Source organism: Zea mays, chromosome 4 (assembly GCF_902167145.1).
Source record: "Zea mays cultivar B73 chromosome 4, Zm-B73-REFERENCE-NAM-5.0, whole genome shotgun sequence".
NCBI lineage: Eukaryota > Viridiplantae > Streptophyta > Magnoliopsida > Poales > Poaceae > Zea > Zea mays.
In genome coordinates this window covers 132,456,757-132,471,027 of record NC_050099.1, presented here as the reverse complement: position 1 = coordinate 132,471,027, position 14,271 = coordinate 132,456,757, and the positions used below count along the sequence as shown (strand labels likewise).

The window sequence follows — 14,271 nt, the reverse complement described above, 5'->3', positions numbered from 1 at the left end:
GCATAATCGGCATCGGAATACCCAATTAGATCAAAGGTAGATCCCTTGGGGTACCAAAGCCCAAACTTAGGAGTGTAAACTAAATATCTCATGATTCTTTTCACGGCCCTAAGGTGAACTTCCTTAGGATTTGCCTGGAACCTTGCACACATGCATACTGAAAGAATAATATCCGGTCGAGATGCACATAAGTAGAGTAAAGAACCTATCATTGATTAGTATACCTTTTGATCCACGAACTTACCTCCTGTGTCGAGGTCGAGATGCCCATTGGTTCCCATGGGTGTCTTGATGGGTTTGCCATTATTAATTCCAAACTTCTTAAGTATGTCTTGAATGTACTTAGTTTGGCTGATGAAGGTTCCCTCTTGGAGTTGCTTGATTTGAAATCCAAGGAAATACTTCAACTCCCCCATCATTGACATCTCGAATTTCTGTATCATGATCCTACTAAACTCTTCACAAGTTGACTTGTTAGTAGACCCAAATATAATATCATCAACATAAATTTGGCATATAAACAAGTCTTTTGCAACAGTTTTAGTGAAGAGAGTAGGATCGGCCTTTCCGACTTGGAAGCCATTAGTGATAAGGAAGTCTCTTAGGCATTCATACCATGCTCTTGGGGCTTGCTTAAGCCCATAAAGCGCCTTTGAGAGCTTATACACATGGTTAGGGTACTCACTATCTTCAAAGTCGGGAGGTTGCTCAACATAGACCTCTTCCTTGATAGGGCCATTGAGGAAGGCACTTTTCACATCCATTTGATAAAGCTTAAAGCCATGGTAAGTAGCATAGGCAAGTAATATACGAATTGACTCAAGCCTAGCTAAGGGTGCATAAGTTTCATCAAAATCCAAACCTTTGACTTGTTAGTAACCTTTTGCAACAAGTCGGGCTTTGTTCCTTGTCACCACACCATGCTCATCTTGCTTGTTGCGGAATACCATTTGGTACCTACAACATTTTGGTTAGGACGCGGAACTAAATACCATACCTCATTCCTCGTGAAGTTGTTAAGCTCCTCTTGCATTGCCACCACCTAGTCCGGATCTCTTAATGCATCCTCTATCCTGTATGGCTCAATAGAAGACACAAAAGTGTAATGTTCACATAAATGAGCAACTCGAGATCTAGTGGTTACCCCTTATGAATATCACTGAGTATGGAGTTGACGGGGTGATCTGTTTGAATTGCTTGGTGGACTCTTAGGTGTGGCGATCTTTGATCCTGAATCTCTTGTTCATCTTCCTTGTCTTCATTATCATCTTCATCTCCCCCTTGATCAATGTCTTGATCTTCATCCTCTTCTTCTTCAGCCTTATTCTCATCTGGAGTTGATGGAGATGCTTGCATGGAAGATGATGGTTGATCTTGTGCTTGTGTGGGCTCCTCGGATTCTTTTGGACACACGTCACCAATGGACATGTTCCTTAGTGCGATGCACGAAGCCTCTTCATCATCTAATTCGTCAAGATCAACTTGCTCCACTTGGGAGCCATTAGTCTCATCAAACACAATGTCACAAGAAACTTCAACTAATCTCGTGGATTTGCTGAAGACTCTATATGCCCTTGTGTTTGAGTCATAACCTTGTAAAAAGCCTTCTATTGCTTTAGGAGCAAATTTAGAACTTCTACCTCTCTTAATAAGAATAAAGCATTTGCTCTCAAAGACTCTAAAATAAGAAACATTGAGCTTTTTACCAGTAAGGAGTTCATACGATGTCTTCTTGAGGATTCTGTGAAGGTATAATCCGTTGATGGAGTAGCAGGCTGTGTTAATCGCCTCCGCCCAAAACTAGTCCGGTGTCTTGCAGATCTCACACCATAGAGACTTTGAGCAGTCCCTAGCGTGGTGACCCTCTTTCCCACAGATCTGGTAGAAAAATCTCCTCCCAAAATCACGATCTACCACTGGTGAAGGGATCATAGCATTAGGGTTACCTTGCACCATCATCTCTCTAGTTGATGATGAGCCTGCGAAATCGCCTTTGGGGTCAATCCTCCTTGGAGGTGGCTTCAAGCGCCAGCTCAAATTCCTATTCCTTCCTCAATGCTGCTGCTCTTGGGTATTCTCCTTGTTATTGCCTCTCTCCCATTTATGAGTGCACCCTTTCGCCTCCATCTTTTCGGACGTCAGCGATGATCGAGCACCATTAGATCTGAGATGAGGCCACTCCTCACACCCTGAGGGAGGGCGACGTTGAACCCACTGCCAGCCTCCGTGGAAACTAGCACGTGCAGAAGAAGAAATCGTCCAGAGCGAGAAGAAAGCGACGAGGTGAGGGAGAGCTAACCTGCCAATTAGGTCAAGCGACTCCACCCTCGTGTGGACACAAAACCTGCCGGAGCTCCGCCGAGGTCCAACGACATCGACAACACCACCACACGCTTTGGCTGGAGAACCTTGGACTTCATATTTGTTCGTGAGAAATTTGTAATTTTGAGACTCTCAATTTTGGCTTCGTATCGAGGGCTAGGAAGTCCAGTCGAACTGCACGTCTGCACATGAGATCCCCAACAATTGTGACGGCGCCGTGCCGGCGTCGCTAATTCTCGACGTGCAAACGAATCCCCCCGGTGGCCCGGTCGTCATCGTCACCGCCGCTTCCACCACCAGCTCATCCATCTCCGGCATTCCCCGCAACGTCTCCACCCCCCCCATGGCATCCCCTCCGCCCTCTCCATCTCCCGCCGCGCTCATCGCGCATCTCGCCGCTGTGCTCTCCTCCCCGGACTGGCGCTTCCACCCCTCGCTCCCGCAACTCCCTGCCCTCCTCGCGCCGTCCCTACCCCGCACACTCCTCGTCCCGTTGCCGCTCCGCCTCGCGGCCGCAGTCGCCCGCGCCGCCGCGCCGTCCCGCCACCTCCTCGACATCTCACTCCCGGTCGTGCTCCGCCTCCACGCCCTCTCCCCGCCGCCGCTCCGTCCATTCTTCGACCGTCCCTTCCGCTCCCTCCTCACCCACTTCTCCCGCTACGCGCTGACGCCGCTCATGCTCCGGCTGTTCGCCCACATGTACCGCCACGCCCCGCCTGCACCCACGGGTGCTACCTACAATGCACTCATCCGTGCCCTCTGCCGCCGCGCCGATCTCCGCCACGCCCAACGGTACCTCAGCCTCATGGTCCGCTCCGGTTGGCGCCCCGACGCTTTCACGTTCAACTCTTTGATATTGGGTTACTGTCGCACGCAGCAGCTGGAAGTGGCCCATGACTTGTTCTGCAAAATGCCGTTCAGAGGATTCTCACAAGATGCGGTTTCTTACGCTGCTCTGATCGAAGGATTTTGTGAGGCAGGCAGGATCGATGAGGCACTGGAGTTGTTCAGGGAAATGACGCAACCAGACATGTACACACACGCGGCCTTGGTAAAGGGGCTGTGTGATGCCGGAAGAGGAGAGGAGGGTCTATGTATGCTGCAGAAGATGAAGGAGCTGGGATGGAGGCCAACCACTCGTGCATATGCAGCACTGGTCGATTTATGGTGTAGGGAGCAGAAGGCTGAAGAGGCTGAGAAAATACTGAATGAGATGTTTGACAGTGGGTTGATGCCTTGTGTTGTAACATGCACAATTGTCGTGAATGCCTACTGCAGGGAGGGGAGGATGAGTGGTGCAGTGAGGGTGTTTGAATCCATGAGGTTTAAAGGGTGTGAACCAAATGTCTGGACATACAATGCAATTGTGCAAGGTTTCTGTAATGCTGGGAAAGTGTACAAAGCAATGGCTTTGTTGGACCAGATGAGAGAATGTGGAGTAGAGCCAGATGTTGTGACATACAATTTGTTGATTCGAGGCCAGTGCATTGATGGTCATATAGGAAGCGCTTTCAGATTACTCCGTTTGATGGAAGGAAATGGTTTAGCTGCTGATCAGTACACTTACAATGTGTTGATTGATGCTCTGTGTAAGACTGGGAAAGTTGATGAAGCTTGCTCTCTTTTTGATGGCCTAGAATATAGAGGCATAAGACCTAATTCTGTGACATTCAATACGGTGATAAATGGGTTATGCAAGGCTGGTAAATTCGATGTTGCGTGCACATTTTTGGAAAATATGATTTCAGCTGGTTATGCACCAGATACCTATACATATAGCCCATTCATTGAAAATCTATGCAAGACGAAGGGATCACAAGAAGGATTATTCTTTATAGATGAGATGCTACAAAAAGATGTCAAGCCTTCAACGGTGAATTATACAATTGTAATCAACAGACTTTTCAACGAGAGGAACTATGGGTTAGCCACAAGGATTTGGGGGCAAATGGTGTCACAGGGGTGTAGTCCTGATGTTGTCACTTATACTACTTCTGTGCGGGCATACTGCAATGAAGGCAGGCTTGATGAAGCAGAAAATGTTGTGACGGAGATGAAAAAATGTAGGACCATTGTAGATGCAATGGCATATAACACTTTGATTGATGGCCATACAAGTATTGGACAGACAGATCGTGCAGTTACAATCTTGAAGCACATGACGGGTGTTGCTTCTATGCCAAATCATTTTACCTTTTTTATCTTGCTTAGACATCTTTTACAGAGGAGGCTAGCAGAACATGTACCTTTGAAAGCAACTTCTGTGTGGAAGACTATAGAGCTTGCTGATGTCTTTGAATTATTTGAGCTAATGAAGAAGAACAGCGTCCCTTCTAGTGCAAGAACTTATTTGTCCATTCTGGAGGGGTTTTCTGAAGAAAGAAGATTGGATGAGGTGACTTCCTTGGTTTCTCTTATGAAAGAAGAGAATCTACCTCTGAATGAAGATATATACAATGCTCTTGTTAATTGCTTTTGCAAATTAAGGATGTATTCTGATGCTTGGGCATTGCTTTGTTCCATGATTGGACATGGTTTTTTACCAAACTTAATATTTTACCAGTATCTGCTTTCTGGGCTTACTGCTGAGGGACAAGCAGATAGGGCTAAAGAAATTTTCAGAAGTTCGAGATGGAAAGAGTACAATACCGATGAAATTGTATGGAAAGTTATAATTGATGGCTTCATAAGGAAGGGTCATGCAGATATGTGCCATGACATGATATCCATGTTAGAACAGATGAAATGCAAACCAAGTGATGAAACATATGCAATGCTGACAGAGGAATTGCCCACCAGGGAATAGGTTGTCAACTAACACTTTCATAACTCACAGCAAAGTCTCCATAAGTCAATCTGTGCTCATCAGGTGCTTGTTTTTCAAGCACAGCCTGTGCCAAGCAATGCACGCCAGAATTGCATAGATCATGGATCGTTGGATGCACAGTCACACTGTGTTCATGCCCTCAAAGGTAATTATTTGACTCTTATATTGTTGTGTACTAGTGTTGTGATGTTTCATTGTGTGTTTTATAATGCCCTGCCGAAAGCTTTTGAAGTAGATATTTCATATCAAATTTGTTTTGCTCCACACATGACCACGAGTAACCTTTAACTTTATGTTGACTGAGCAATACAAAAGTAAAAGCCCAACACTATGGAGAAATAGTTCAGTAATGGTGCATGAATTCTGACAATTCTTAAAAGACAACATAACTGCTTGACACATGTTTCATGAGCTTTCCGGATTTGTCCTTGTACATTTTTTGTTCAATATGGTACAGATTTTTAAAGTCAAAGCGTTAGTTCAATAAACTTAACTATTAACTTTGTTTTTTTAATTTAAAATGCAAAGAATAATATTTCCTATGGAATCACAATCATCAATCTGGACAGGATAGACCCACACTGCTGGCGGCTTGCACATGAGTAGGGTTTGGCGATGGAATAACCGAGACAGATTTAATCCCTGCATTTTAAAGAGAGGCTACGTCGAACCTAGAACCTTTGGGCTTAGTGGAAAGACTTCTCACCATTACGCTGAGCCGTTCCTTCACAATCATCAATATGGAATTATGTTTAATTTTTCTAGAACTGTGCATCATTGGAGTTCTGTAGAATGGTGCTGCTGACTTGCCTGAGAAGCTAAACGTGGGACTTCTGACTGTTTATTTATGCATTTCGAGTTTTGACAACTCGAGGGAGTTGATTTCTGCTGGAGCCACAAGTGCATATCAGGTTTTCACTTCCTACAAGATTTTATCAAAAGAAAAAGATTGGTAGGTATTTATGGTTTTTGAACATCCCTTATCTTAGTACCATGTGTAATCGAGCCAGTCCAAGAGAATTGTAGATGGACACGTTCATTGCACGGTTTAGGAAAATAGTTTGTAGTTGTGCTAAAAAAAGTATCAGTTTTGTAGAGCATTAGAATAACAAGAGAGCCAATAAGCCATCTTCAGCATTTACAATTTTATGGGGAAACATTCTTAAGATTTTCTTCTTATTCAATTCTAAGATCAATATAGGTTGATTTGAGTACATAATTCGTGAGAGAAAATAAATACTAATTGTTCATTTGGTTTGAGGCATATGATGGGTGTAAAAGTAATGGCTGATCTTATATATTGAAAGCATATATACACTTGTTGTCTTTTGCTTAATATTTATGACCGGATTCCCTATTATAATAAGGGAGTGTTTGGATGTCTTCAGCTAAAAGCAGGTAATAGCTAAACTGTTAGCTAGACAGTTTAAATGTCTCCAACTAATTTTAGTAGGTAGCTATAGTGTACTCAAACATGACCTACTATATGCTGGAAGCTAGAAGAGTGGAAGTGGCCATTAGCCGGGTTCTCTTACCTTTCCTTTTGCTTTTTGCTGCTGCTGCACCAGGATAAAAAAAATATCAGTTTGGATTTAGTGCAGGATGACTCTATCGACGCAGCGCATGACTCCTGAATCACGATTGAAAATCTCGTTCGGTTTCTGGCGTTATCGCTATGATCTTGTGCACCGACACATGAGACCCGCAAGATAGGGTTTCCCGCTCGTGCGCTTGTGACACTGTGTCGTTTACCTGTGTCCGCTTTGGACCTTGGTCAGCAGCGCTCGGCTGGACTCCTTTTTCGCCTAGCCATGTCCCCCCACGCTGTCTAGACCCTTTTTCACCTAGTCACGATCGGGTTGGTGGCGAGGCCTTGGGGCGAGTAAGGGAGCATCGCAAGATCAAGTGGAATGTGCACGAGTGCGTAGATGGGCATGAGATCTTTTGGAGCACAAGAAAGTCGAGCAAAGGAGCCGAGCGTCATGGTGGAGCCTCCGTTCGCCATGGTCAGCACTTGTCGTCGCCTCAACCATTGGTATGTCTCCTTGAATGTGTTCGCTAAGGTTTTTGCATGATGTCGCAGTAGGTAGCATGGTAAATCATGCACTAGGGGCGATGGCACATCATGTCGGCGAGCTCGCCGCCGTAGGGGCGGGTGCTCCGTCGCACTGAGCGTTGTTAGGGGACAAAGACACATCGTGATCATTGATTCGACAACGAGCGGATATGATTATAACGAGGATAACAGTTCGGTGTGATTAGGTCGGAACCGTAGATCGTTAGATGAATGGTCCAGAGCGCGCACGAGTAGCCGGCCGAGCTGTTTTGCTAGACATACCCTGATGTTTATAACAAATAACTCGTAGTCCGCCTGAATTTAAATATCATTACACAGGTCCCTGTCTTTCATAGATTAGACCCTGAACTTCATAAACATGGAACCCGCCATCCTAGCAGAGAAGGTTTACACCAAAGCCCTCAACTTTGTATATATAATTATGTGTAGGTCCATGGAATTCACAAATAAGTCCCTAAAAATAACCCATACACTTGTTTATTTCATATTTTTGCGTTTTAACTCCGATTTTGGTGGTTCTTGAACCTACGAATTCATCTCAATGCATGTATTAGTCTTACATAGTTTGTTTCATTGTTTGGTGTAATCCTATTTTTATTTATTGTTTGCCTATTTATTTGTATTGCTGCGAGTAGAAGAGTGAGTTTACAAGGAACCTTGATGAGCACAAAAATGTGCAGCTGGATGGTCCGGCCTGCATGCCGGACGGGCCGTGGGAGCGGTGCAGACGGTCCGCGTGTGGATAGAATCAATTAGGGTTCCTGATTTGTTGCGGGATTTGTTAGCAAATTCCATGGGATTTGTTTGGAAACCGACTTGTAACGGGTTGAGACCTCACCCTTATATAAACGAAGGGGTACGACCGATTGACACGCCATAATTGATCCAATCAAATCTATTTATCAAATCTACCTTATTTGCATTGTTTTTTTCTTTTCATTAGGAGTAGGAGTAACCTAGCCTTAGTTTAGCCCTAGTATTACTTTTCCTCCACCTTTTTCTTCACCTCTCTTCGGCTCGACGTCATCTAGAGGCGTCTTGGGTGGCCTATCGACCCCAAGACAACCCTATGATCTCTCCTCCTCGACGAGGTCCCTCCCGGGAGGCAAGATTCAGGTTCCTGCGAAGAAGACCCTGCGCCGTCGCGGACCGTCCTGCCCAGAGAGCAAACCGTCCTGCACGCGACCAGAGGAGACTCGCTCCTGTAGCGAGGTCGCGGACCTCTCGTGCTCCTACAGAGAGCACCGTCAGGTTATTTTATCTAGTGTTTGGTACCACATCGGAGCCAGTACACTTTTTGGTGATTCCGCTAGGGGCGAAGATTGCAAATCTACAAAAATCGGTTTCTATGTCCGATTCTAAAGGTCTCAACGATGTTTCTCTAGACAGCGACACAAGGCTAACTAATTTATCGGCCATTGAGCATGAGGAATTAAAAGAGTACATAAAGAAGTGGGACGAGGAGTTCTAGCGACAACAAGCTTAGAAGCATGAGGGGATGGAGAAGCGGTACCTCTCGCGCTTCAGCATAGATTGCCACCAGAAGGTCGTCCGGGAGAATGAAATAAACTGCGATTCACTGTCAGCTTGTTGCAGCAACTCCCCATTGTAAGTGACACCGCATCATTCGATGATATTCAATCTATTAAAATTTCTTTTGATAACCGGATTGAAAGTATGACATAGGATATAGAGAAAATGACGCATGCATTTGTAAAATCTCATACGCCTAATTTTTTGTCACATGAATTGGGCACCGAAACAATTGTGCCAAACACATCGACAACAAATGTGTTTTCTCAGTCCCAACTATATTATGATATGTCGATGAACTTGTATCCGGGGAAACTGTAGTTGTCTTCTTCATTATACGGTGGATCGGCTCTGAGCACGACCAGACAGTCTACGCACGATCTCAGACCGTTTGGCCCTTCATCGGACCGTTCGACACCTTATGCCGGACAGTCCGAAGTCACACGGAGCCCACCACAATGCTCGAAGGTGAAGCCTGGTCACACAGGTCGGACCATCCGGAATATCGAAGTCACCTGTGACCGTTCTAGACTTCTAGTGCAGAAGACCGACAAAAAGATAGTTGGCCACCTGAGCCCTAGGATGAATATCACGACAATGGTAGTTCAGGGGATGGAAAAAGTTACATGTCGCTAAGCTTGTTTGGCCTACTAAGACTAAATCTTCTGCTCACTCTCACCTGCACTTGGCACAAAAGGGGAAAGTTAAGTTCACATTTAGTGTTGCTAAGTGTGATAAAATATTTGATGAGTTACTTAAGAATGACAACATTAAATGTCGCATACAATTCCCTCGATAGAAGAATGGAAAAGATGTGCGTATTGTAAAATGAGGCCTTGACTCTGTCCCCTAGTATTTACCATCTGGAGGGTTAGAAAATGAGGCCTTAGAAAAGATGCAAATGGTAAGGATTTTGGTAAAACTATCTTGAACACAGTATCATTCTGAGTTCAAATAGATTATAAAAGCTCTTGTGGTCATCAATCCACAAGACCTAAACACTCAATCAAAGATCCAACTCATTCATTTATTCAAACATCAAACCATTACATCATTTAATAATAGCAACATTGTTCTAATACACTTTTATTCCTTAGCCCTGCTCCTATTACATCTCAAGGGAAACCTAGATGGGTACAGACATCGAAGTGATGGTATGGGAGAGCTGGGTGCTCTGGTGAGTTTGCTGGATCCATATCTGGTTGGTGTTGTCCTCCGTTATCCAGCTAAGTCTATAGTCTGGCATACTTCCTCCTTATGTAGTCAAGCTCTATTAGGGCAGCATCATGCTCTGTGTTCAAAGTTGTAGTGTACTCTAGCAAAGTCTCTAAGCGAATGTTGCCCTCTGTTGTGCCCGAGTGGATTCGGGTGAGAACCTATCTAGACCGACGCTGTGGGTAGTACCTGAAAGCAGTCTGGCTTAGAGCATTGCGGTTCCGGTAACAGAAAGATGACATGGCCAACAGAGCTATGTCATTGATCCCTACGCCAAAGTTGGCTCGAGCGGGGATGGCATAGTGGTGTCCTCTCACGAGTTGACCTCCAAAGTGTCACACTCGGATTTAAGGGCAAACCCGGGCGGGTCTCAAATGTGTGCTAGGATCAAGTCTCACACATGATGGCTCATGATACAGAAATCAATGTCACATCTTTATCACATATGGGGGGTTTGTACAAAATAACTAAATAAATACTTCATATGACGACAACGATCCTCCACAACACCATAGTTGACTGGGAAACGACGACCTAGACCTCTCCGAAACTCATTGTAGCATCCTTCATCTTTCTCCATCGGTACTTGTTCATGACCTGGTGTGAGTTTAGCAAGAGTGAGCTCACATACGTTCATCGCTCAACAAGTTGTGGGGGATAATGTGCATGAGCTCACTTACGATGGGGCTCATGTGAAGTGTAAGGCTTACCAAGGAGAAAGTGGTTAAGGCTGAACATTGCTTTTAATAAGTTGGTTAAAATTTTATTAGCAATTAGATAATTGAGCACAATTGATAATAAATCCCAACCCAATTAGATAATTGATCACAATTGATAATAAATCCCACAATGCAATGCAAATGACAGATTAAGTTTAATTTCATAAGTTACTCATGTGAGGGTCCGAGCCGCTCTTGACCGTGAGCACGACTGATATACCAGTTTTACACTCTGCAGAGGTTGCACATCTTTATCCACAAGCCGTGATACCTATCTGCCACGGGGTTGTACGGACCTCATACACCTCTACCGAGGAGGCGAGGCAGGGTAGCATTACGAGGTCTTTCCAAAGTTCCACTAGCATGAGAGAACTCGCTACGGAATCAGGCAGGAGGGGGCAATATAGGAATCCCTCATTTGAAAAGCTATCACACACAGATCGACCCGAGAACCTTCCTATACCGGCAGCTCCCCACACCCCGCTTGCCCCTTTCGGGAAAGGATTAACTCACACTAGCTTTCCTAATTAATCAACCAAGGGCGTTCCTGTTGGGGACTTGTTCTCAAATGCTATGAATCAAGAACAAGGCAACACAAAGTATTAAATGTTAAAGTCCTTTGTCCATCGAAACATTATTTCCCTTAGGATATAACGATCTTCGGACGAAGGTCATGAAGGACATACCTTCATCATCACGGTTATAAGATAATAAAAGGTGAAACATATGAAACATGAAAGATAGCACGAACAAACACATTATGTCATTCATATGTTTCATTATACAAACTTGAATATTTAAACACGATGTTTAATCATATTTATACATTTGGCTTGACAGAAGGCAAAAATCCAAGTGTTGCGCGCGAGTGATTACATGATAGCGTGAACAGTACAGGGGTACTGTTCATCTATTTATAGGCACAGGACGCAGCCTGTTGGGAATTACATTCATGCCCTTTACAAAGGTTTACAATCATAATACAAATTATCATGGGCCGATTGGTCATTTCATCTTTAAGTCGGTGCCTTTGGAAATGTACTCCGAAGCCTTCTGATTGATAGCTTCGGCTTTGTGTCAATCTTCCGAAGGTGTTTCTTCTCATGGGACCTTCGGCGACGAAGCAGACCCCCAACAGTTCCATTCCACCCTTGTGGTAGCAATGTTTTCTCGGTTGGTCGCTCTATGTTCTAATTAACACAATAATCTTATCATGGACAATAATTAAACCAACAATAATAATGGAATATGATCATCATTCAGATATAATATTAATCCCAAAACTAGGTAGAGCAATACCAAGATTACCCAATAGTTCATTTGTTTGCAAGGTGTAGGGTGAACAAAACTAGGGTAACCTATTAGGTCCCATCAAGTTAAGCTGAGCATGTCACGATGATTATTGAGAACATTATTAGGTAAAGAAAGTGATTAAGGGCGCAACTTGCCTTTTTGGTGCAACTCCAGTTACTTCTCCAATGTTGGTCTTCAAATTCCCGTCACCTCGTTTCTATACGTAGCAATACATATAGATAGACAACGAGTACATAAAAATAACATTACACCAAACATGAAAATAATACGGTCATGCTTTGAAAGTTCTTGATTTGATGAACATCAAGACACTACCACCACAATATATATTGAAGCGATGGACATGAGAAGCATACTATGGAGATGTATAGGATAACCATGGAAGAAGCGTAATTGAAAATCCGAAGTTGGATGCTATGCATCGTAAAAATTATCTCACTCAAAAAATTCTCAGTTTCATAGGGCAAGTAGCAAGTTCATTGGAATGGTGTTTGTTGATAGATAACAAACTTGACATCCTCATTAAGGATGTTTTGGAGCAATTCGATGCTTCTGGATGTAGGTCCTTGTGCAGCTCCTGTGGATGTTCAGGTACCAGATGATGACCAACTGAGGAATGAACGCCTAAAGAAGAAAAAAAAAGTTCAAACAAGAAGTTCACTCAGGCCAAGAACATGGCTAGACAAGGAAAAAAGGAAGGAGCAGAGCACAAAAAAAACAAAGGTATATTGTCATTTCCTATGCTATAGTTTTGTCACAACTTCAGCAGAGGTTAATCAGTTTGATGCTTTCTTTGGATAAAGTTGCAAGAGAGCCATGGCTCGCAAGCACAGGTAGCAGAAGACAGCACTTTCGAGCACAACATGCGGGACTTCCAACAGTATGAGATTACAAATAGCTTCACTCAACTGTTGCAGGTATCAAATTTCAGCAAATACTGGCGTTGAAGAGCAATTTTAGAGGATGTGTTGCAGTGCATATCTTTCGTTCAGAAACTTGGAATCGTTGTTGGGCCAACTGAGCCTTGTTGTGCTGTTTTAACTTGCTGTCCAGGAGACCGACTGCTCGCCTACCAGTCGAGGGGCCGACTGCCGATGGTCCCAACAACTGCATTCAGCAACAGCAATGGTCCAAAACAGGACTACAGGAGTACCCTGTACCCGTAGCAGATTGGCAGTAGTGTCTGCGGGCTGCGGCCCCTCCTCCACACGTGACGTGACACGTTGGTGGGGTCACCGTCCGGAACGTGCCAAACAGCTACAGGCATCAGGGCTCGGTCGCGGTCGGCGTCGGCCCGACGGCCCCAAGCAGAACAAACAAGGGTCGCCTACTGCCGAGGCGTGCCCTCGTATATGGCCTGTCGCCTTCTACTGGTCCTCGTCTGGACTCCCACTGCTGCGGAGGCAAATGTATCAGATGAAGTGAATGCATCATCATGGACCTGTGTGGTCCCCGCCGGCCGTGTGAGGCCAGGGCCCAGGCCGACTGGCCGTGGTGGTTATTGAGGACGTGCAAATTGAGGCCTGATTGCACGCCATGATGTGTCACACCCGGGTTCCGTGGGTAGTAACGCGAAAATAAATCATCAAGTATGTTGCGATCAAGTCTCACACATATATTGACTCATTATATAGAAACGAATGTCATATCATTTATATATAACAGAGTGTTGTATAAAATAGTTAACTAATTACATCATATGAAGACAACGATCCAGCAACCACAGTTGACTGGGAGACGATAGCCTAGACATCTCACGAGCTCATTGCAGCATTCTCCTTGCGTCTCATCTTGGGTATCTGTTCTTGACCTTGGGGATGTGAGTACAACAAGGGTGAGTTCACATATGTTCATCGCTCAACAAGTTGTAGGGAATAATGTGCATGAACTCACCAAAGGTGTGAGCTCATGTGAAGTGTAACGCTTACCAAAGAGGATGATTAAAGCTGAGCATTGCTTTTAAAGTTGGTCAAAATTTTATTAGCAGTTACTAAATATAAGTAGTTATCAACCTAATTAAATAAGAGATCAAGATTAATCAACACCCACAATGCAATGCAAATTACAAATTGAGTTTAATTACATAAGTTAATCATGGGAGTGTCCGAGCTGCTCATGACCGTGAGCACGACTGATATACCTGTTTTACACTCTGCAGAGGTTGCACATCTTTACTCACAAGTCGTGTTATCCATTTGCCATGGGGTTGATCAAACCTCATACACCTCTACCAAGGAAGTGAGGCAGGGTACCACTACGAGGCC

General features: G+C 44.4%; 1 protein-coding gene across 1 annotated transcript in view; it reads left to right on the top strand.

Annotated features, from left to right (window-relative positions):
• LOC103653689 (pentatricopeptide repeat-containing protein At5g65560) overlaps nt 1-13,681 on the top strand; it is a 28,182-nt gene extending 14,501 nt beyond the window's left edge. The window contains exons 3-6 of the mRNA XM_008680517.2: nt 2,483-5,128; nt 5,213-12,730; nt 12,811-12,924; nt 13,061-13,681. Coding sequence (XP_008678739.2) covers nt 2,483-5,128 — 2,646 coding nt within the window. The 3' untranslated portion in view covers nt 5,213-12,730; nt 12,811-12,924; nt 13,061-13,681. The remainder of the gene's footprint in view (nt 1-2,482; nt 5,129-5,212; nt 12,731-12,810; nt 12,925-13,060) is intronic.
• The last annotated feature ends 590 nt before the right edge of the window (nt 13,682-14,271 follow it).